Genomic DNA, 24,628 nt, shown 5'->3' with positions numbered 1-24,628 from the left:
ATATACATCAAACAGGTCCAGTAAATGCGTAAGCCCAACGTTATTGTACTTTCAGGTGTACGTGAGACGATCTTATATCGCGTACGAACTAAACAGTGTTCAGCATCATGAGATCGGTAACAGCAACTGTGTGCTGGAGTTCCAGTTCATGCTGCCCACAAGCCATCCAAACAGGTAAGCAATTTAAATTTCATTAGGTTTTACGATTCCCCTGTTAAAAATAATTTGTTTGAATAGTAGTTTTGCATGTTTTTTGATGAGAAAACGGTTTAGCTATTTAAATGGTAATTTGCTTTAATATTTTATTGTAAAAAGGTATAGGATATTTAAAAATATTTTGCCTAGCAAAAAAAACGTTGTCAAGGATCTCCGTGTGCTTGTTGGTATTTTCGGCACTTTTTGTTTGCATAAAGCCAAGTAAAACTGTTTCATGGGATTCTCTATTATTTTATAACAGCCTTTTTCGCTATGTTTTAAGTAATTATAAGTAAATCGAATAAGTTACTCTTTTTAAAACAGCACTCTAGATTCCTTTAAAACCTGCTAAATCGGTTTGTTATTTGTGAAAATAGAGCAAGAAAAACATCAACAGCGAAACGATAAGGGTGTCGGTAACATAGCATTTACCTTTAAAGCAACACAACTAGCAATGAATACCATTTTAATGTTTCAGAATGCACCAGCGCGAATACCAGATCCCGAGCACTTCCTCGCTACCCAAGGTTGCAAGCGTGGGTGAGGGGCTCAACAGTTTCGACCCCTCCTTGTTACCCCCCTGCCAACGCATGGGCATCATGGCCGCGTTCACAGATTTCCCCTCCTTCAAGGAGTAAGAGCCGTTCGATATCTTTGTTAATCTAAAAGTCTCAATTCCTTCAATAAACCCAACCTTAAATTCACAACAGCAACAAAATATGTTTTGCGCTTAGAAAACTGACAAAATTACTCCCAAGTCACAATTGCTGCTTAGCATTAGAGCTTAGTGCATTGTATTCCGCCAGTAAACCCAAAATATCGGGAATCGCTATCAACTTGAAATATTCAAATATCTAATATCCCTAATCACCACTTAAACTAAGTTCATTCAGTAAACCGAACCTTGAATTCATACCAGGGACGAAATATGTTTTTCACGAAATGTGTGTCTTGACACACTAGTGTGCCTCGAGACTTTTGGTAATTTCGGAAATAGACTGAAACATGGACTATCCATTACCAGGTATTAATATTGGGACATTTACATAAAGTTTGTCTTGTTTCAAGGGCAATTGTAAAATTACTTTATTGTTGTTCAGTTAAAAGTGTGCCGCGAAATATTTAAGATTTTTTAGTGTGCCGCGAGCCAAAAAAGTTTGGGAACCACGGGCTTAGAGCATTGTATTCCGCCACTAAACTTAACCTACTCTTCCAACCAGGCACTTCCAGTCAATCCTAACCTGCTTCAGCAACGCTTCACCTCCCGACTCGCCCATCTCCTTCGAGGCTCACTCCTCCACTTCCACCTCCTCCACGCTCGCTCACTCCAACTCCTTCCGTCTCGGATCGACATCCTCCTCCAAAGATGAGGACACGACATCCCTGAGCAGCGCTAGTGATGAACCAATCCACATCCTCAATGTTGCCATCTCGACGGATCACGGAATTGATGACGAAACGCTCAACAACCAGTTCCTCGAGTTTGTGCGACGCAGCCAGGTTTGTTGAAACTTGTTACATCTTAATATGTATTTTATATATGTGGCTTCTTTACGAATGGAGGTTTAAACCAGTGATTCCCAAACCGTGTGCCTCGAGAGATTGCCAAGTGTGGTGCGGCACAGTTTTTTAAACTTAAATACGCACTATCCATTACAAATTATTAATATTGGGACATTTACATATAGTTTGTTTTGTGTTAAGGGCGATTGTCACATTACCCTATTTTTGTTCTATTTACGCAAAAAGTGTGCCGCGAAATATTTAAGATTTTTTTAGTGTGCCGCAAGCTAAAAAAGTTTGAGAACCACTGGTTTAAAGATTATCACAATACGTAAATTAGGCGACGCTGCCAGGTTTGCACGGATCTGTTTTGTAGCTTAATAATGAATTTCAAAGCCAAAAAGGACGAGTAATCTTCGTCGTAATCAAGATGATCTCGATCTATTTGACCTTTTTGGCTTTGAAATTTATTATTAAGTTGCAATATTTTTTTTCTTCTAAAGTATGCTGGGTACACTATGCACGGTTCTGTAATGTAGCTTGATAATGAATTTCGAAGCCAAAAAGGTAACTTTGTTCTTTATTCTTCCCAGGTCGATCTTCGCGAAGCTGGCATCCGCCGGGTTACATTCCTCGTTCACAAGAGAAAGGAAGTGCCGAAGTACTTCACCTACCGAGCGAGAGATACTGTGAGTCGATTAGTTTTCGAGCAAAAAATTAAAAATTGTAATTTTTAGCGCAAAAAATTCAAAAATATTTATTATTTAATTTTTTTACAAAAAATATAACTTTGGTAGGTAAAGACAGTGAGACCTTATATTCAATAATGTTATACGAAAAGCCACTAATTTGATTAACGGCTGTAGAAGGAATATGAAATCCCATGCTTATGTGGGAAGCATATTCAAACATTGCAAAATGCTACCTTTTGTATGTATGGGCTTTGGTATTCAATCTACGTCTAACTAAAGCTTCCAGCCAATACGCGCCAAATGTTTTGTTTTTACTGAAAGCCTTTTTGTCAGATGCACTACCTGAGACCACAAGCTACTGAAGTAAACTGTAAAGAGGTTGGCCTAACTAAACAAACGTTTTGAGTTTTTGCGTGTCTGTAGCTGTTAGTTTTATATTGCTTTCAGATTTTCGGTTTGCTGTTTTCGTTCTTGTTGTTTTGCGACAAGACTTAATTTGGCTTCGAAAAAATATCAAAACCCACATTTTCTAAACTTTTAAATTCGAATAAATCGTGATGTTTTTAACATTTAATGTTAAAAATTGATAGCGATTTGTTCAAAACGTTTAAGTAACCTATGCTAACTACTTGTGTATGGGCTTTGATATTTATTCTATGTCTAATTATAACCTCTAGTCATGAAAACAAATATTCACGAATGTGTAGTTCTGTCTTTAATGGTAGTGTTTTCACGTCCATCATAAGTGATTCTATCTTCTAGAAAATTTGCAAAACTAATCACCTTGCAAGAAATCTTTTTGATTAGAGTAACATCTGTTTTTAAAATTACCAATTAATTAGCGTCCTTCATTCTGTGATTTAAACCTTGCAACTAAAGAATATGTGTCTGGGCAACTTTTAATAAATCGCATTCATTTTCTAGTGTAATTTCCCCTTACACTGATATCTGCCTTTTAATTTAATGTTTTGTTATTGACCATTCAGCAATTCAATTAAACTATAAATTCAATTAAGCTGCCGTTATTTTGTTTATTTTTTAAAAGTTGCCGAAGTTTTATTTGGACAAGCCGATCTATTAGAAATACAGCGGTTCTTTTTTAATGTAAATAGCAAAACTTGAGTAACCAATAAGCACATAATAGAAAAAAACATCCTAATGTTACAATTCTGTCTCGACATCTGATCCACCTTATTCAGCCCCTAGACATGGTAAAGTGTCTCATAGTTTTTTGTTTAATTTTTGGTTGTTTCGCTGTCCAAGCTTTGCACTAAACGTCTGAAGCTTTTTTTTTGTATCTTTGTTCTTGTATGTATTGCCTATTAGTGTTTTAGCAAACACGTTTTAAAAAAAGGATTTCTCAAAAAGCAAACTTCGAAATTTTTTTAAAAAGCTTTAAGTTGTTTAATACTAACCCCGAAGCGCCAAATCTCGTAATTCCGATGTTCTCAAAGTCTACTTGTTTACCCAATGTCCACTGACAACAAAACAACTTGGTTCGCGTAAACTATGCACGAAACTTTTATAGATGACGTCTTAAAACAAATGAACTTAAAGCTTATGTTTTCGGTCCGTAAAATGTTAAATTAAAATTAAGTGTAAATACATTGAAGTAAAAAAACACCCAAGCGCTTTTTTATTTAATATATTTTCTTTAAAAAATGTATCCTATTTACAAAATATTGCACTAACATTTCAATTATGCCTTCGTGGATCCCCTAAAATTAGTCCACGGTCCGCCAAGGGAAACACGGACCCCATTTTAAGCAACCTGCTTTACCACAAGTATATTTATATAACACAAATTTTCATTATAAACTCTTTCTTCGGTGTTCCGCAAGATTATCGTATATGTATTAGCCAAGTCAAACGATGTACAAAATGTGATTGCTACCCCTTATTTAAAGAACTATGCTAAAACCCTATACCTATCAAATCCTCGCAGTTCGAAGAGGACCGCATCTACCGGCATCTGGAACCAGCCCTGGCCTTCCAGCTTGAACTGAGTCGAATGCGCAACTTTCGCCTGAAAGCGTTGCAGACCAACAACCACCGCTTGCACGTCTACCTCGGCTCGGCACGCGTAGAGGAGGGCACTGAGGTCATGGACCATCGCTTCTTCGTGCGAGCAATCATACGTCACTCGGACCTCGTCACAAAGGTATGACGTTGGTGATGACGTCTCTACTACTGCTATTGTGTATTTTACTTTGGTCTAATGATTCTCAAGTAATTTGTTACCTTGAAGGCTTACCTGAATAAGTTGGATAAGCTTTTGAAGTACCGAGGTCGTGAGTTCGAACTTATCTCATTTCTTTATTGATTAAAAATCTTTGTTTATATTCTCCTTGCATATAAGCAGCTCTTATGATTAGACCGAAAATGACAAACTATGATGTGACTAAACATAGAAGTAGTTAACATTTTAAACGTTTCGAATATTTCTTTAAATATTCCTGCTAAGTCATGTCATAGTTTCCATTTTCGGTTCAATAATAAGAACTGCTTAAAATTCCTACCACATCTAACTGAAACCTTTAACCACGGCAAATCTGGTTGCTGTATTATATCAATACCAATGCGCTGATTTTAGATGTTTGAACTTTCAGGTTTAAGAAGATTTTAGATTTTCAGACTTTTCGAAGGAGGTCTTTATTTAAACAAAATCTTATTGTAGTAGGAACATACGAAATGCGTATATGTGTACTATAATATGTCAACCGTTATCGTAAACCACAACCTCAGAAGGGAACAGTTGTTGTACACGTATGTGTATGCATCTTTCATTGAATATTTTTATTATGCTATAACCACTCTAAATCTGGTCGCTGTAACCAAAACCTGTACGCTTAAAAACAGGTCTCGATTTCAGCCTTAAGGAGATGGTATATTTTGAAGGAATCTAATTGCAGGAGTGCACAGAACGAACATACGAAATGACTATACTGTATTATATATCTGTTTCTCACAGGAGGCTTCGTTCGAATTCCTGCACAACGAAGCAGAGCGCTTGCTCCTTGAGGCGATGGACGAGCTGGAAGTTGCATTCTCCGACACCGAGAACAAGAGGATCGACTGCAACCACATCTTCATGAACTTCGTGCCGTGAGTCCGCACTGGTTTTTGTTTTTTTCTAAAAGAGTTTGAACTTAATTTAATAAAAACTTTTCCGCCCACCCATAGTAAACAGGACCAAGTTTTTTATTTCAATTTTTCATAACACTTTTAATCTCAAACTGTATCTCCCACAGAAACGTGATGATCGATCCCCAGAAACTGGAGGAGAACATCCGGAACATGGTCCTCCGATACGGGAGCAGATTGTGGAAGCTCAGGGTCCTCCAAGCCGAGATCAAAGTCAACGTTAGGTGAGGATAAAACTAGTTTTTTCCTCGTAAAAGAACTCTTGGCCAAAGTGAGGTTTAAACTGAATTTTAAATTAAGAATTCTAAAGGCGAATCGGTAAAATAACCCCTCTGTATCACGAAAAGATAGATGTTTATACCGAAAAATTAAAACATCAAAACATCTTTATTAATATTAACTAATAATGATGCAACTCACAATGTCTTTATTAAGATGGTGTCGATTTTCGTGACCTATCTGGATTTGACATTCAATTTCAAGCTTTGTTGCAAAAACTAAACAAAATTAATTTACACTGTGGTAAAAAAAGGCGTTGCTTTTTCCCCAAGCATGTATCTCAATGATTGTCGCAAGCTCCAGCAAAGTGTATAACCTTTTACTTCATCTTTATTACACAAAATAACTTTTTTTCTTGTTTTGAACGCATAGCCTGATACGGTCGCCATGGAGATAGTGTTAATTCTCAAGGACCTGGATTTGTTAGGACCCATAAATAAGAGGCTCTGTTTAATATATTTGGCCTTAAAAATTCAACATCCGCCAAATGTAGTCTAACCACTTGCTTCCTCTCCAGACTAAAGGATGATGGAGACCCGATGCCCTTCCGCATCTTCCTCACCAAAGACTCGGGATATTACCTCGACATCAGCATCTACAAGGAAATCACCAACCCTATCAATGGACAGGTACCGCCGTAGTTTCTTACGTATTTATACCTAAACCTTTTTAAAACAACAGATTAAATAAAAAAATAAAAAATATAGGTGTGCTTTATTTTGTTTTTATTCTATACTTGAATATTTCGTATGCATGTGACTCCAATTTTATTAAATGTTCCAGCTAAAAACTGGTAGTTATATTTTTACCAAGCGCCTTATAATTGTAGGCGTTCTATCAGGTAAAAAAAACAATCTATTTCTATTCCTTTATAGACGATGTTTCAAGCCTACAACACCAGTCGACCAGGGCCTCTTAACGGAATGCTCATCAGCACGCCATACGTTACCAAGGACCTTCTGCAGGCGAAGCGGTTCAGGGCACACGGCCTCAACACAACTTACGTGTACGACTTTCCAGAGATGATCAAGCAATCACTCGCGCAAATCTGGAAGAGCTTCGCCACCAAGGGAGACTGGGGACTCGCTATACCTGATACACTGGTAAGCCCTGCGTTTGGGTTTATTGTTGTCTGAGGTGGCGTTTTAAGAGAAATGATCTGTTATAACCTTTATTAGTTAAGGAGTTGCATTGAGCTTCTTAGGATTGTTTGACGTAGGAATTAGAGTTTAGATGTATATTTTAGTTTGTTTTTTCGGTAACAAGTTTATTCGTTGTACGCGCCCTTAATGAGACCCCACACCGCGATTTACATTTATTCCAACTGGGGATCGTATGGAATAAAATAAAATCCAATCGGGTTGGATCCGGAAAAAAAATCAAAAAAAGCTACTAAACATTTTTTTTCGTTGAGTGTCTTCAACCGAAATTTTTTTTTATACAGTATAAATAAGTAGTTTTAAAAATTAAGTTACGCGTAATGCGCGACCATCTGTAAAATCAACTTTGTTTTAATATTTTGGCCTAAAGTATGTTTGGTATTCAGATCTCATCTGAAGAGCTGGTGTTGGACAGTCAAGGTCACCTTGTGAACATGAACAGACCGCCAGGAGAGAACGAGGTACGTTTATGTGTGTTTTTATTCGCAAAAACCTTCAGCTGCAGCATATGACGACGCAACCTTTACTCTCCTCGTTATCTTGGGTTTGGGTGATTGTTGATTTCGTGCAAAGATTATCGCTAGGACACTTATGCCGGTTACATTCAAATTACTGTCATTTCTTCCCGCATTTATCTGGAGAAACTACGTGAGTTTCAAGGTGTTTTGACGCTGATACGGTATATCTAAATTTTTTCACGGGTTCCTTAAAATATATATTTCTTCAACTTCAGCAGACATCATTAGTAAGCCTTGATTGTATTCCATAACACCTTTGCAGATTTAAAATTATTTAGCTTTAACCTATGTCAAGCCCTAAAAATCCTGGTAAAACCGCCAGTCAGCTGTTTTACATAGTAATTTTAATCCAGCCAAAAAAACTGAGATCAATTCAAGCAACACTTATAAAACGTGTGACGCAATTGTTACCTGTCTGAGTTTCCATAGTTGGAGCATTATTTAGCGTCTCACCTTTTATAAGTGATGCTTGACTTTCTTTTTAGTTACATTAACTAAAGATGATACAAGTTCGTATCGAAACGTCTTTATCAAGGTGCTGTCGATATACTCGACCTTTTGGGCTTCGTAATTTATTATCAAGCAACTTTGCAGATCCGTGCATAGTGTACTCAACTTTACTCCATCCAACTGACTTATGAACCCAGTGTTTTTTTTCTCTTGCAGATCGGCATGGTGGTTAAAAAACTGCAGATTTAAAATATTTGAGCGTTAACCAAAGTCAAGCCCTTAAAATCCAGACTTTATTTGTCCGCTAGTTCAAGCGAGGGGACACGGGAAAATAATATTTGACTTACTGGGAAACCGAAAAAAATCACAGTATCTTTTACAGCGGTATTTAAGTCAGTATTGGCCTTAACCAGTCGACTACTTTACATAGCAACTTAACCCAGCCATCATACTTATGAACCCATTATTCCCCCTACAGATCGGCATGGTTGCGTGGCGAATGACCCTCCATACTCCTGAGTATTCCGACGGGAGGCAAATAATCTGCATCGCAAACGACATCACCTGCAACATTGGATCGTTTGGACCCCAGGAGGACCTTTTGTACCAGAGAGCGTCGCAACTTGCAAGAAGCGAGGTACACAGTATAAACTGGAGTTTGATTTTGGGATCAGTTTTTCTTAAAGTTACTGCATAATGATTTCTTAGTTGATACGAAACACATTCAGCCAGGTTAAGAATGGAGTGTGTGAAAGTATAAGAGATAAATCGGGATATAAACAATTAAAAATTTAAATTTGTGTAACTAGGTACAGTAATTTTTATTTTACGATTATCGGACTTAGTATAGCGGTAAACATCTTTGCTTAACGGAATCCAAACTAAAAATGTTTTTATGTATTTAGGCAATTTGACTCGATGACCGAAAGGTCTTTTGTCCTTGTGTTATTCTTTATGTAATTTTGTTTTTCAATGTTTGCAAACATGCACTAAAATAAATTGAATGAATTTCTGATTTTTTTATGTTTTAAATGCTGCTTTTCACTATAAGTAACATGTGTAACAACTTAGCACGCGCAGAATCATTACTTTAATTTAAGACCTACAATGCAGCAGAAGCTTTAAGTTTAAAAAAATTTTTCCAGTAAGTCAACTTTGACGATTTTTGTCATTACAGGGGCTTCCCCGCATCTACCTGTCGGCCAACAGCGGTGCTCGCATTGGATTGGCCGAGGAATTACGTCATCTGTTCCGCGTGGCTTGGCACGACCCGAACAACGTCCACGAGGGCTTCAAGTACATCTACCTCACCCCTCACGACTTTAAGAAGGTGAGGAATTGCTAAGATTTAAAATTGCAGGCCACGTCGTGCAATCGAGCCTTGGTCTAACAAAGGAGCCACATTTAAGGATTTTTCTTTTTCGTTTATTTAGGTTTGTTTTAGATAACCTAAGTATCTTTCAGATTTCTCGTATCTCAGAATTTTTCAAAAATAGTTTTAGTTGTTTTCAGTTAAACTCTGCTTAACTTTCTGATTACCAGCAAAATTTTTACCACATTTCAAAGAAGTCCAGTTAAACCTATTTCAAGTTTAAATTTCTGCTTTTGTGCGTGTTTAACCACACCTCAAAATAACTCCACGTCCATCCAGACTTCTAATTATATCTAGTTTAAATATAATACACATTTTACCAAAAATGCTACTTGTTCAATGACATTTTTAGTCTCTTAGTTTCAAAAAATTCCAGTAACTCTAATACAATTCGGAAAAACTGAAATGCTCCAATTCTATTTCTTATCTAATTTTGAAAAGGTAAAAACTTTTTTTTTGTTCCAGCTGAGTTCCTCCAACTCTGTTGTTGCCGAACACGTGGAAGAGGACGGGGAGTCCCGCTACAAGGTCATCGACATTATCGGCAAGGACGAATCTCTGGGCGCCAAGTGTCTGCGCTGGAGCGGAACGATCGCTGGCGAAACGTCACGAGCCTACGACGAGGTTAGTTAACAAACTGAATGTGCAAAAATAGGAAGATATCTTTGGAGCATAATAGTCGGAGGTTGTGGTAAGACGTAATAAGAATATCAAAGTCCATACAGAAGTAGATGTCATTTTGAACGTTTCGAATAACTCTTTATTCATTTTCAACATCGATGTTTGATGTTGATATTGAATAAAGAGTAATTCGGAACGTTCAAAATGCTACCTACTTCTGTAGGAAGATATCTCTTCGCCCTTCCACGTAAATGACGACAGTGGCTTTAAATATGAGCAAACATATACTTTGGAGTTTCTTGTCAAAGTCAGTCATTCACTAGTCGTTAACAGAGGAATACATGCCGCCAAAATATGTCTCTTAATTCGAATGAATCAAAATTCTAAACTATATTTACGACGAAGTTTGTTAAAAAACCTTAATTATTTGGGCTTTACCATATCGGTGAATATAGGGACGGACTCTGGTCTTAAGACCGGAAATAGAACAACGTCAACGTCGAAATAACGTCTAAATCGGAATTAAGTCCTAAATTCGTCGGAATAATACTTAAATGCCCAGAACAATGCCTATAAAAACTTTTACCTAACCCCAAGCCCCAACCTCAACCCCAAGTAAAAAAAACATAAATTCGACAAAAAACATGAATTTGTTTAGGTTTCACGTCACCGGTAAATATAAAAGGGGCGGACTCCACCCATAAGATCGAAATTAGAACAAAATCGACATGAAAATATTCACAATTCGGAAGAATACCGGAACAGGGCTAAAACCTAAATGGCAAGAATCAGGCCTTTTCAACTTTTTACCTAACCTCAAAGCCCATTCCTAATTTCGTCACTAACTTTCCTTATTCCAACTTCAACCCAAGAATTGCTAACCTCACCCATTACCCGCCCATAATTCCAAACTGGGACAAACAATCTGGTGCCAAAACAGCGGCTCCACAACAGCGCAGTTGAAACTGGGGAGCTGATGCCCTATAGGTGTGCCCCAATCGTCCCTTACCCTCTCCCTACAGTTTTGAGTGTTATTTTGTATATTTACTTTAGCCCTTATTTTGTGGATTTAACTTATTTTAAAAAGCGCCCTTTGTTGCCACCAGGTGGTAACAATTTCGCTGGTGACTTGCCGCGCGGTGGGGATCGGAGCATACTTGGTGCGTCTTGGTCAACGCGTCGTTCAGGTCGACAACTCCTATATCATTCTGACCGGACATCAAGCCCTCAACAAGGTAAATCGATTGCTACTTTCCGTGGTTGTCTGCGTTCTGACACCAGTAGTATGAATATGTCGAAAAGGTAGATAAAAACGGACCATTCTTGCGTTTTTTGTGACCATAAGTTGCCTTGTGTCACAAATCCAGAAAATTGCGCTTAAACAACAAACCTTAGAGATAAAACCATAAAAAACGTTTAAATGCAAAAATTCACCAAATGTTAGAAATAGTTACCATTTACCAAATGTTTATATTTCTAAACTTTAAAACCAGAGAAAGATCGTTTAAATTTTGACTGAAACTGCTGACTTGTATTGGAAACGACCATAAGTCTGACTAAAACTGCTGACTTTTTTTCTTTACATACTTAAAAACACTTTTTACCCAACGTTTCAAGGTTCTCGGGCGCGAGGTGTACAACTCGAACAACCAGCTTGGCGGCATCCAGATCATGTTCAACAACGGCGTTTCGCACAGTACGGTCACCTGGGATTACGAGGGCATCCTCACCATCCTACGCTGGCTCTCCTACATACCAGCCACCCGCCACTCACCCCTACCCATCCTCACTCACCCCAGGGACCCTGTGGGGCGTGAGGTGCAGTTCTGCCCCACCAAGGCCAGCTACGACCCCAGGAACTTTCTAGCCGGGACTGTCAAGCCAGGTTGGTTTGACAAGATGTTTTTTTTGTTTGTGTATGTTAGCTAGTAGTCTACCTTGATACACTTGCATAATGCCCCCGGGCACTTTCTAGCCGGGACTGTTAAGCCAGGTTGGGTTTGGGAGAATTATTTGGCTTTTAATGACTTGATGTAACCATTCCATAAGGCGTTATAGACCGTCAACTTTTTGGTGTTTGACTAGGTGGTGAAAATATATAATGTGTTGTGTTGATACATACATCAAATAAATAATAATAACGTGTTTTAAAGCCAAAAAAATATGTTATAAAAAATATATAATTTTTAAAAAGTCAACCTTACCTTAACTTAACTTCGGTAAGCAAACATCAAGACCTGAATAATCCCAAATGTGTATTTCATTAAAATTCATTGAAAAAATAACTAAAAAATTCATATACACAATGTGTAAAACTTGTGATTCCGGGGACATCATGTTCATTAAAAACATTGTTAAAAAATGCTTATCTGTGATTCCGGGGCACGTTCATTGAAAAAAACAATATATTTTTAGTTTAAACTTACTTTTACGCCTCTACCCAGACACGGAAGAGTGGCAGTCGGGCTTCTTCGATCGCGATTCCTTCGACGAGATCCTTCACGGTTGGGCGAACACCGTTGTGGTTGGGCGAGCACGGCTCGGGGGTGTTCCGGTGGGCGTGGTCGCGGTCGAGACGCGAACTGTCGATGTGGACGTGCCGGCCGACCCGGCCGATATGGAAAGCGAAGAGAAGACGGTGCACCACGCCGGTCAGGTACGGTAGCAAAAATATAACGTTTGTCAAAATGTTGTATAGCCTTTACGTGGACAAATACGGTAGCCAAAAATTTATGTTTTTAAATATTTTGTTCATGTTGATTAGACGTAGATAACGCGTTGCTTTGTTTTTTCTTTGGGGAAGGGGGGAATATTCGTAAAATTGTTTGGGCTGAAGAACTATTGCCAAACTTCAGGGTGAAATAGCGTTTTGTAGTGCAATGTAATTTTCGGTTAATATTATTCGATGTTTTTCCTGCAAAACTTTTTTTTTTAAATGAAACTTAAACTGTCGCGAATAGTGATACAATTTGGGAGACTTTAAAGTTCGTATTCCGATTAACAAATATTAAAAATTGAACCGTGAAACTGCTTTCCTCTCGATTTTAACCTAATTTTTTTCAATTTGGGACAGAATGTCTTTAGAAATACCTGCAACTTATAATTTAGTATGTTTTAGACTTCGTGCTTTCGTTTAGTAAATGTATATTTGATGTTCAGGATTCAGCCGGTTCAGGATTGTAGTGTAAGCAAGGCCGGGCTAGAAAAAATAACTAGCCTGTGGTGAGGTTCGAACTCACAACCTCCGGGACTGGCATTTTTCCAGCCTGCCTTACTTGCACTAGAATCCTATATATTTGATGCCTCACAAGTTTTAACGTCGCTTTTATGTTTCTCAGGTCTGGTATCCCGACTCTGCTTACAAGACCGCTCAAGCAATCCTGGACTTCGACAGAGAGGGACTTCCCCTCATCATGTTCGCCAACTGGAGAGGTTTCTCGGGCGGAATGAAAGGTAATTAGTTAAAGCATATGGATATTGACCCAGTAAAAAAATTAAAAAACACTTTTCTTTTAAAAATAGGTTTTCAATTTTTTTTTCAAAACACAACCCCAGCCAAAAAACGCAACCGGAGCTAAGATAGAGCAACACTAGGAATTTGACCCGCACTTAAGGCGTTACTTTTCTGTTCGAATAAGTATAGCAGATATTTAAAGTTGAAAAATGATGGTTCGCGTGAGCCAATTATAACTCGTATTAACAGCATTTAGAACTCTGCCTTTTGGCCCTTAACAAATGCCTATAACTAAAACAGTGTTTTGAGTATTTTGAGTCGCCGGGAAAAAGGTGTTCGCTCTTTGATCAACCATAACGGCTTTCGTATCATAATTAACGAAAGCCATCGCAGACTAACCGAATCTATCGATAAACAATGGAAGCAAGGCAGGTTAGAAAAAAAATAGCCGTAGTGAGGTTCGAACTTACGACCTCCGGCCATGCTGGTATTCGGTTAGTCTGCGATGGCTCCTGATGTATACTCAAACGGTTCATAACTTTTACTTTTCATTTTCCCACCAGACATGTACGACGAAGTGCTAAAGTTCGGCTCCTACATCGTAGACGCGCTGCGCAAGTACAAGCAGCCTGTGATCGTCTACATTCCGCCGCACGCCGAACTGAGGGGCGGGGCGTGGGTGGTGGTCGACCCAACCATTAACCCAACGTGAGTTGCGTGTTGTATATTTCTTTTCTGTACTACTACTATGGTTCTAAAGTTAAACCAAAACTAGTAAAATTGTGCCTGCTCATTTTAGTTGTTTTATTTTGAGAATAAAATTAGTCATAAAAAATCTCAAACATGTGCAAAACTTAAATTCTGATTTTATCTGATACAAATTTGGACATTTTTTTTTTCAAATTGAACGCCGAATCTTTCCTATAGGTTGTGTAGTTTGTTTCCTTAATAAATACCGAACATACGTAAACCGTACCCTGGTAGTAAAACGTTAAGTACAACCCCTGTAGTTGTCTGAAGGCAATATATTTTCAATTCAACTGTATGTCACTGCATTATAAATGAGAAAAACGCCAAGAACCGACAAATTTTAACAAAGTCTGAAAATCAATTCAATAGAATAACAAAAAAATAATGTAGAAGTCACGATGGTTTCAGATCGTGTACATCAAAATTTAACTCAAGTCTATCAAATTTAAATCCTACAAACGCATTGACCGCATTCGCCCGTACAAGTTTACCCAATCTAACCGGCTTGGGTGATTCCCCGCAGTCACATGGAGCTGTACGCCGACGAGGAGTCACGAGGTGGCGTACTTGAGCCGGAAGCGACGGTAGAAATCAAGTTTCGTCGCAAGGATCTCGTCAAAACCATGAAGCGATGCGACAAGGAATACAACGGCCTGTGCACGCAACTGGGTAAGAGAATCGCGCTTAATGAAATTGGCGCTCAAAATGACTCCGTTTTGATGGCGGATTTTTGTCTGTTTTGAATATAGTCCCTCTGTCAAAGATAGCGACTATACAATAAAAAAAATTATAAAAATATGAAAGGCAAATAATTCTGTGCTACTTGACATTTAGCTTATGCTTTGCACACAATAAACATACCTTATAAGTCGTTCCGACGGAGAGATTAAAAATGCGGTTTGATAAAGTGGCATTTTTTTGTAAAACCTGAGTTAGAGCAGATAAAAAATTCACAAATTAGATTGCAACTAGAATTAGCCGTATTTTGCTATAATTATTTGCATTAGAAGACTAGAATTATCTAGTTGTCCAAGCCTGCATGCAATACATTACATCCACTAAGCCAGCATTATTGCATCTGTTTCTGGAATCTACCACCTTACCTCGTACGTTTTGAAAATATATCGCTACCGTAACACCCGAACCCACTAAACAAAACAATTCTAATTTTTTTCTTTCAGAAGACGAAGAACTTGACGCGGCCACCAAAAAAGAACTGACCAAGAAACTAAAAGAACGCGAGGAATTTCTCGAACCGGTCTACCACCAGGTGGCAGTGAAGTTCGCCGACTTACACGACACCCCTGGTGGAATGCTGGCCAAGGGCTGCATCTCTGTGAGTGGAACTTTTTCATTTACTTGTAACTTGTAACCTTAGTGGCAAAGACAAATGCCCAATAATTGTTATTAAAATAGGTTTCGGAAATCACCTAATTGTTGTCGAAAATGACTGAGTGTTTTGTTATGTTTAACCAATTAATTTTTGACTTTTCAGTCTTATATTTTTTTCACTGTTCTGATGTTATCTTTTTCTATTTGACAGTAATCTTTTAAAACGTATAAATTGATGTTACAAGAACTTTTTTTTTAAATCCGTGTGTGGTGTGAATGCAGCTCTTCTATAAAATTTTTAAATCCTTCTGTATGCTTTACAATATAGTTTAGCGCCACATAACAGAAGGAAAGTGTAAAATGAATAATTACCATTAAATTGGTTAAAATATAGTGCACTCTCATGGTAAAATGTGTGGCATTTACGTACACAAGCGTTGAACTATTTGACATAGTAAACGCTAAAGTACGCAGCCGGCTCCTAAACACGCTATCCCCATTTAGAACAAAACAATATTTTAAAGTTTACAATCAATCCTAGTTTTAAAACATGATGCTCGCAGGTTGAAGTATGTAGCATTTTTAAAGTTTCAAATAACTCTTTATTCATTTTCAACGAAAAAGTATAAATAAAACGTTAAAAATGATACCTGCGGCTGTATAGGCTTTGAAATCCTAATTTTGCGTTGTGTTCCAATTTTGCCTTTCGTGATTCCAGGCAGTTCTGTGTTCAACCGGCATCAATAGTGTAATGTCAAACTGAAACACCTTCGAAAATCAAGCCTTAAACCCTCTTGTTCAATCCGCAGGGCATCCTCTCGTGGAAGAAGAGTCGCTCTTTCATCTACTGGAGGCTGCGACGGCTCCTTCTTCAGGATGACGTAAAGAGGAGGTGCCTGGGGATCAACAAGGAACTCAGTGACGCGCAGATCGAAGCTATGCTCAGGAGGTGGTTCGTTGAAGACAAAGGAACAGTTAAGGTAAGACGGAGATTTAGATTTTTAGGTTCGCCACATAAATTAAAAAAAAAGTATTACATTTAAGAACTTTCAAAAAGTTTAAAAAAAATTATAGCTCTTTAAAAACTTAAAATTGGACCTCCCAGGGCATCTTGTGTACAAATGTACATATTATAAACTAGAACGAGCTTGGGTCTTAGATTAATGTCGTGGCTGACAATCCTCATTTTTTAAGAATTAACGTGTCGTTAAGTGTTAAAATCGCCAGTACAGTAAACCGGATGCCTTCTTGATAACCTTACCAATATCAGTCAGCCTGATCAGGATTATATTACAAGCAAGGCCGGGCTGTAGAAAAAACAACTAGCCTGTAATGAGGTTCGAACTCACAACCTCCGATCATACCGGGACCGTCGCTCTACCAACTGAGCTACGCAGGCTAAGAAGGGAGCGAGTCGAAAAACAACCATAGCACCATTGTCTGCTGCATCCTGTTCGTCTATACCACAACAATCGAAAGGGATAAACCAGCCGTATTTCAGCAACCGGAATATACATCAAATGAAATATACGCCTTTCTGGAGTCGATAACCTGAGGCTAGAGTAGTTGGTACTTATGGTAGCGACGGTCCCGGTAATACCGGAGGCTGTGAGTTCGAACCTCATTACAGGCTAGTTGTTTTTCTAGCCTAACCTGCTTGACTACAATCCTGATCAAGCTGGCTAATTTCGGTTTAAGCCTCTTCGAAGGTAGCTTGTGTATTATATATATTGGTTCCGTTATCGTTAGTCAGTACGACTCCAGAAGAACTTGATCACGGAATACACATTGTGTATATGTACGTTTAATTAACATCAGTGCCGCTTTCTCGTTAGTTTAGAAAAATATCCCGGAGTCCAATCGTACACAAAAATGTATATCAAGAAGCCTAACATTTGAGCAAAGCTGGATTAAAAGTAGTTTTATATGTTTCTCGAAGCGTTAGAAACGGCACTCCTGGTTTAAAACCACTTCCTTAGTACAACTCTCGTATTAACAGTTATCCCGAATTGTGTTTTAGTCCAACGTGATGTTGTTGTGTTTAGGTCTTATACCCGAAGTCTTTATATAATTCCTATTTTCTTGTCAGGCTCACCTGTGGGAAGATAACGAGGAGGTGGCAGCTTGGCTCACCGACCAACTCTCGTCATCTGAAAGCAGAAGCAAGCCTTCTATGCTGGAGGAAAACATAAAAATACTGCAAAGGGACGCCGTCTCCCAACAGGTGCGCTTCAGTTTTTTGAATTTACCCTCATAACGAACTACTTAAGAACTTAGTTATTTGTTCCACGTTGCCGTTTTCGGATTTCTTCTTAAGTTTTGCTTTTTTATTTCTGTATTGTAACAAAGTTTCGAAAGCAAAGACAACTTTTTGAGGTTTTATATTTATAACTGTTAAAGTTAAAAGATTTTTGCTGAAACGCCGCAAAAACTCTAGTGCAGTGCTCTTCAACCTTTTTCTCCGTTTTATAACTTTAACAACTTCATAAACCTCTGGAAAAGCAAACACGAAAAATTAAAAAATACGAATTTGTTCAAAGTCGAGAGATTATATTGGGTCCTATATATCTTGCCACATAAAAAGAGCGATTTCACATAATTCGTGGTTTTCTTAAAACAGAAAAAAATAAATTACATAGATCAGAATAAATACTAAAGGTATTCTGTGGTATGGAGTAAACCTGGTTGTCAAGCATTGCTTCAGTATAGAACAGGGATGGCGAACCTTTTCATTGCGCGGGTCACAAACACGATGTCAATCCTTACAAAATGCACAAGTGGGTCATATATTTAATTATATGCTAAACTTTTCTGCTGCATCGTTTCAAGTGTTATTGTCTGAGTTAAATTCGGATTTTCACGAATATTGAGAAGCTAAATAGTTAACAAATGCTGTAGCATTTTTTATGTGATTTCAGGAGTTCAGCAAAAAGCTTTTCAGCATGGTTTAACTAGGATTTTCAGAATTTTTAGTCTGTGAACTCTTAATTTCCCCTAAAGGATCGCCACCCTTTACGTTTTACAGGGATAAACAAAATGCTTTTAGTTGTCTGCTTTTCTGCACGCATTTGCTCTACAGTTACTGTAGGCCTACTCGTCACCCCTAAAACACTTTTGCACTACCCACAGATTGGGCAGCCTCGATTTATACAGTATAGTGCTATCTAACGAAGGAAATGTTTTTTTTTACATTACTACTTTCCTGAAAATGATTGATAACATGTATTACTAGAGAGACAAGTGGGTCATTAAAAAACTGTGGTGGGTCACTTCGCGACCCGCGGGACAGTGGTTCGCCATCCCTGGTATAGAATAACAGAAATACATCCGTAACATCAATACCTAATTTTTGTTGTCTAATAACAGGGTTGCACAAAGTCTTTGAATTTATTTGATGTCCAGCTTAAGTTGTGTGTTTTAAAAGTGCTGGTAAAAAGATAGTTAAAAAATTTTCAGTTGTGCTGGCTAGCCAAAAGCCAAATATACTGACTATGCTCGAATTATATTAAAAAATCGTCGAGCGATCCAATTTTAGGTCTTTAAAAACCTTTAAATGTCTTTGGGTTTTTTGCATAATAGTGTGGCAATCCAGAATAAATATTAACAAAGAGTGAATTCCAGCACTTCTAACCCGCTCATATCGCCATTTGCAGATCCGACATTTGGCCAAGACCAGCGCCGAAACGTCGATGCACGCCGTGGTGCAGCTGGCGCAGAACATGACGTCAGAACAACGTCAGGAGACCGTCAGGATTCTGCAGGACCTTGACCAGTAGAAGAACGCTTTCACCGACCAACACGCAATAAAAGAAAAAGGCGCAAACTCGTGATCGTGCGTACTAGTTTCGAGTTTTGAAAAGTGATACGTGCCAATTGATACAGTATGAAGAGTGGCGCGAGCTTGATTTTGGGCAAACCTTTTGGGCAACCTCGATTCGCCATGTGGCTTGTTACTGTTGATTATAGGAATGTCCAATAATATCGAAACGCTATTGATCCAATACCAAACTAATTTGTGCTTTAATTTGGGCCAACGTTTTTTTTTTTTTTTTACTTTTCAAAGTTTTAAAGTAAAATCATCTCGTTTGCCTGCGCAAGTGCAAACTGCAAGTTTCAATTTGCTCTTTCATTATTGCTTATTTGGCCCAGCAACATCATTTGGTATCGGGTATTAATTGTTTTATACTTTAGGGCAGTGATTCCCAAACTGTGTGCCTCGAGATATCGTCAAGTGTGCCGCGAAACTTGTAGTTTCGGAAAAGTGAATATTCGTATTACCAGTAGGCATACACTCAAGCTTTTTAGACTTCAATACGCCTTATTCATTACAAATTAACAATTTTGAGACATTTAAATTTAGTTTGTCATGTGTTAAGGGCGATTGTAAAACTACTCTATTGTTGTTCTGTTAAAGCGTGCCCGGAGCCAAAAAAAGTTTGGGAACCACTGCTTCAGGGTGTCGGAGTGTGAACAAAATGCGGGGTGTCGGACATTCCTACATAAACGTTGTCTTTTCGATCGTTTGTTCCAATCGGTCGTCCTTAAATCGTTCGCATTTCCCAGCTGCAAAGATTTGCTTTGCACAACCGCCCTACAGACTTTGCTCTTCGAACCTATTCACCAATATCGCCGTATGCCTTCACTATGCACTAGCGATTTCCCAGAAGCCTTTTTCGTTGTCTTTGTCGTATAGCTTGATCTATTAATTATCTCCCTTGGACAGTAGTCTTGTATAGTGTATACGTGTGTAGCGCAGACTATAACCATAACTCGCTTATGCAACTGAAGTTGATATATATATATATAACATTTCGTGGTACATGATGTCGCCTTTTCCTTATCTCGCTCTTATTGGTTACGAGTGGCAGTCGCATCAATCTATCGCATTTTTTTCCGTTTTTTTGTTTTGCCAAGCCTTTAAACGTGACGAGACGCTTTTACAAGTCATATCGATTCGCTTTGAATTGTTAGTGCCCTAATTCGAAAAAAACGAAAATACAGGTGAAATTTGATTTATTGCTTAAATAATTTCGACTAAGTTTCTTTGCAATCGCGGTCAAGTTTCGAATCTAATTGTGTCTTCACTGTGACGCGACGCCTAAAGCTCCGTTTTCGCCAATTGAAAAAAAATCTTGCGTTCAATTCAATAGCACCCCTTTAATTCGCATGTCGATAGTTACTAACCTTACCGTAAAGCGAATGACCGCTACTCACCCAGGCAGCGCGACGCAGACGGTAAAGCACAAGCGACAGGTGAATATAACTAATAGTAGCCACTAAAATTTGCCCGAAAAAATTAAACCATAATGCTACTTTTTGCTATACAGCCAACGGCGACTGTCTTTCGCCCTCCACTTGTAACGTTCGGTAACAAATCCCTTTTTCTTTGACCTTACCTGAAATCCAACTTCTGTTGATAGACGACGGCCAAGCGTCTTTAGAACCAAGCCAATCGCGCCCGTTGTTTTTTGCGCATTTTTTTTGCGCCAGTGCCTATTCGTCGTCTCTTTTGGCTCGGATTTGCGTTCCAACTAACTAAGTAGCAAGTCGCATCAAAAGAAGTTCTCTTTCTTTTCCATCCACCGTTGTGCCAGTGTGTGCCGCGCGGTAGCAACGCATTGGCGAGAACGCAGAAAAGTTCAACCGTCCAAAGGGTAACGTTTTTGTTCCATTTTGTTTTTTTTCGATCGGAAATTTGACGCGATTAACGCTTTTTGCAACCAACGGGCGTGTTCATAGAATTACCGTTTTTTTCCGTTTTCTATCTTTTCGAATGATTTTAAGAGAATCTATTGAAATCATCTATAAAGACTCGCGGCTTTTTTGTGTGTTGTCGTTGTCGCACCTAAAGATGATTTTATCCGCTATATAGTATGTTGTGTGTGTGTGTGTGAACTGAATCAACTTTCAAATATAATTTTGTTACCACCGAAACTGCATTGCTTTTCTTGCTCAAAGGTTTTTTTTCCAGTTTCCTTGGCGTCAAATTGTCGTTATATTTTTTTCTTTCCTTTTGCGACGCTACCAATTCGATGTAGATTTATGAAATTACGAACAAACCGAAACTTATTGAGCAGTGTGTAGAATTCAGTCGAAAGGTTACCCTAAAATATTAGGTTGTAGTAATTCTGTGTTACACTCTCGAAGATAATCAAGTTTTTCAGCACAAGCCATGTTAGTTTAACTTTAGGGGCAAAAGTTAATTGTATAAACTGTAGGCTACGCAACTGGCATTGAAGGTCGGATTTGCTGGGAACAAAAGTTGCATATTCGAATATGAATATGATTTTTTTTTACATTTTGCAGTTTTGTAGACTTCCCCAAATTTCTGAAGCCGATCACTATGTCCTGAAAATTGTATTCCCTATGCAATATCTGATTAGCGATTAAAGAGCTTTTGATAGCTTTCCAAAAATGAAACTTGACATTGGTGCTTTGTATTCTTTTGCTAAATCAGCTGACTAATTATACCCTAACTAACTAACTAACCCTATATATACCTTATTAATGGGTTTCGAGCGTTAGGTTAATCTTCCGGTACACTTAGGTGTAAAGCAATTGTTGCGCGTGTTTTATAATCCTGGTAGCTGAGTCAGTTAAAAAAACTATTTTAAAATTTGATTTCCAGCGACAAAAGGTGACATAAGTTTTAAAGAAGTTTAAAATATATAGAAAGTTCGTAAAATTACACCTGGATTCTTGCAAAAGATCAAAATACCTGCCTTGATAAGATGTAGGCCTACATCATTCGCGAATACAACCGATTATTAAAAAGTACCCTTAAAATGCCAGTAACACACCTGACAGTCCTGACACGGTCTTACTGCAAATAGACCAACAGTCGTAGCGTGGTGGCAAAATGCGACTTGAATATGTATTTTTTGTTGCAGTGAAAACAATAGGAGATTTTGTAGTTTGACTAGCAATTTAAGGCGCATAGGAAGCTACAGTCAAAATTTGTATAGTCCGAATCTAGCCGAACACAATTGTGAGATCTTCATAAAAAAGAACTGTTTAAATACTGGAATTTTTTATTAGAATCTTTTCTGTAATGGGTCTTTTGCATAAAGTTTTTGCCGTTTTCTAGTATACTCAATTTAAAAGCAATGTGGGACTGTCCCTTTCTAGATACAACATCTCGAACTTCCATTCTAACCAAAGAGGTTATAATGTCTTTGATTCCAACAAAGAAAGATTTAAGAACAAACTTAACTTTGTTCAATTAACCAATTTACCTTGACGAAACAGTTTGGCGCTGGTCTAGAATCCTACCACAGTGCACAATAGTTGGGTTAGGGTGCGGGTTAACATTTTGGGTTAGGGTTGGTCAAGTAATATTATTAAATAATGAATATAATAATACTTGACCCAACAACACTCAAACGCTAACTCGCACCCTTACCCAAATATTGTGCGTTGGGCGCTGGTCTACAATCCTACCACATTTTTGTCTGGGGGTTTATATTGCTAACAATATTTGGATTTGGGTGCGAGTTAGCGTTTGGGTGGGTGGGGTCAAGTATTATTATCATATTTAGTCTTACATAATTATGCCTTACTAAAATTTCAACTTTAAAAACTCGTTTCGTTAGTTTTGAGATAAATGTGGTAGGATTCTAGACAAGCGCCAAGAATTTTGTCAAAGTTTTTGGCGCTGGCCTGGAATCCTACAACTTTTGTAAAAGTAAGGAAACGAGTTGTCAAAAATGAAATTGCAATGAACAAATAAATATGGGGATAAATATATCAACTAATAATAATATTTTACCCACCCGAATACAAACGCTAACTCGCTTCCTAACCCAAATACCCATTTATGCGTACTTTTTATGACTCAAACCACGACTAAACACAAAAGGTATACTGTATTAAAATTTACTTATTTATCACATTTTTTAAAGAACTCACCAAAACCTAAATCCAATTCTAAACATACTAGCAGAACCAAAGTAAAAAACTGACAATGAGATTTCTAATTAGGAGAGTTATAACGCAGCCGAACATCTTTAGTTCAAGCCGCTTTGTAACAACAGAAGGTAGAAGCATCAACCCTGACCTGCAAAAAAAGTATGAAAAGTTCATAAGGGTTGATCATGCCGGTGAGCTTGGAGCAGACCGCATATACGCCGGGCAAATGTGCGTTCTCGGAAAAACCGATGTCGGCCCGACAATCCAACACATGTGGGACCAAGAAAAGCACCATTTGGCGACGTTCGACAAATTTATTCGAGACTATCGTGTCCGTCCAACGGTCCTGACTCCGATTTGGAATGTGGCCGGTTTTGCCCTCGGAGCTGGAACGGCGCTGCTCGGAAAAGAAGCGGCGATGGCGTGTACGGTCGCCGTCGAAGACTCGATCACACAGCATTACAACCAACAGTTGCGTGATTTGTTGGACTGTGACGAAAGCGATAAAGACGAAAAGCACAAATTGCTGCTCGACACGATCAAACAATTTCGTGACGAGGAAATGGAGCATCACGACACCGGACTGGAACATAACGCTGAACAGGCGCCTGGTTACAAAATCCTCAAAAACACAATTCAAATGGGATGCACAGTGGCTATTTGGCTGTCTGAGCGAGTTTAAAAATTATTTTTGACTAACTATTTTGAGCAATATTTAGTGATGTAGCTGGTTTAAAAAAAAATATATATATACTGTTATGTGTGTGCATATAAAGTGACTTGGACATTGCATTTAAACTTTTTGTTTCAAATTGTATCGTACACAATTTATGACATGCTACACAGAAAAATGTGAAAGGCAGCTCATAAGAAACACATTTCAAATAGGCTACACAGTAGCTAATTGGCTGTCTGAGCAAATTTAGGATTTTTTTACTTTACTTGTACAAGGTTATAAGCGAGGTTTGTCTATTTTTCTTTGCAAATTTAAAGATTGATGTACTTTACTACTATGCGGCTATAAGTAATATATATTTGGGGCTGTTTTGTTAAAGAATTAACAGTATATTGTTCTATTGGTGTGCAGTAATTTACACAATTGCATTTTTTTGCCAATTTGTTTTCAAATTGTATTGTTTACATAAAACAAAGTAAAATGTGAAAGACAGCTCACAACTGAATGATCAGAAAGGAAAATGGTGAATGCCCTACCTGTTCCACTGAATACATGTTAACATATTTTTTACCAG

General features: G+C 38.1%; 2 protein-coding genes across 4 annotated transcripts in view; both read left to right on the top strand.

Annotated features, from left to right (window-relative positions):
* LOC146140983 (acetyl-CoA carboxylase-like) overlaps positions 1-21,430 on the top strand; it is a 50,847-nt gene extending 29,417 nt beyond the window's left edge. Inside the window, exons 24-47 of one of the 3 annotated variants that reach the window (XM_083391104.1) lie at positions 56-174; positions 674-829; positions 1,416-1,695; positions 2,292-2,387; positions 2,724-2,768; positions 4,336-4,551; positions 5,362-5,495; positions 5,642-5,758; positions 6,331-6,442; positions 6,689-6,916; positions 7,360-7,434; positions 8,420-8,578; positions 9,119-9,271; positions 9,779-9,937; positions 11,041-11,169; positions 11,552-11,819; positions 12,379-12,590; positions 13,273-13,387; positions 13,952-14,096; positions 14,662-14,807; positions 15,323-15,474; positions 16,280-16,450; positions 17,560-17,694; positions 19,124-21,430. In XM_083391104.1, the coding sequence (XP_083247230.1) occupies positions 56-174; positions 674-829; positions 1,416-1,695; positions 2,292-2,387; positions 2,724-2,768; positions 4,336-4,551; positions 5,362-5,495; positions 5,642-5,758; positions 6,331-6,442; positions 6,689-6,916; positions 7,360-7,434; positions 8,420-8,578; positions 9,119-9,271; positions 9,779-9,937; positions 11,041-11,169; positions 11,552-11,819; positions 12,379-12,590; positions 13,273-13,387; positions 13,952-14,096; positions 14,662-14,807; positions 15,323-15,474; positions 16,280-16,450; positions 17,560-17,694; positions 19,124-19,246 (3,645 nt within the window). In that variant the 3' untranslated portion in view covers positions 19,247-21,430. Of the gene's footprint in view, positions 1-55; positions 175-673; positions 830-1,415; positions 1,696-2,291; positions 2,388-2,723; positions 2,769-4,335; positions 4,552-5,361; positions 5,496-5,641; positions 5,759-6,330; positions 6,443-6,688; positions 6,917-7,359; positions 7,435-8,419; positions 8,579-9,118; positions 9,272-9,778; positions 9,938-11,040; positions 11,170-11,551; positions 11,820-12,378; positions 12,591-13,272; positions 13,388-13,951; positions 14,097-14,661; positions 14,808-15,319; positions 15,475-16,279; positions 16,451-17,559; positions 17,695-19,123 lie in introns of all 3 variants that reach the window. The other 2 variants (XM_083391103.1, XM_083391106.1) reach the window with 2 other exon arrangements.
* Positions 21,431-23,374: 1,944 nt separating this feature from the next.
* Positions 23,375-24,627, top strand: LOC146140982 (NADPH-dependent 3-demethoxyubiquinone 3-hydroxylase, mitochondrial-like). The gene has a single exon (XM_083393094.1). It carries the CDS (start codon positions 23,434-23,436, stop codon positions 24,058-24,060), a length of 627 nt encoding a protein of 208 aa, XP_083249220.1. The 5' UTR covers positions 23,375-23,433; the 3' UTR covers positions 24,061-24,627.
* The last annotated feature ends 1 nt before the right edge of the window (position 24,628 follows it).

The sequence above is a fragment of the Ascidiella aspersa genome, chromosome 6, assembly GCF_963924565.1.
Source record: "Ascidiella aspersa chromosome 6, kaAscAspe10.2, whole genome shotgun sequence".
NCBI classification, from domain to species: Eukaryota; Metazoa; Chordata; class Ascidiacea; order Phlebobranchia; family Ascidiidae; genus Ascidiella; species Ascidiella aspersa.
Note: the sequence above shows the minus strand (reverse complement) of the source record. Positions and strands in the feature narration are given on the sequence as shown.

Excerpts from the sequence above, each read along its gene's own strand:
- LOC146140982 (XM_083393094.1), top strand. The coding sequence starts at position 23,434 with ATGAGATTTCTAATTAGGAGAGTTATAACGCAGCCGAACATCTTTAGT.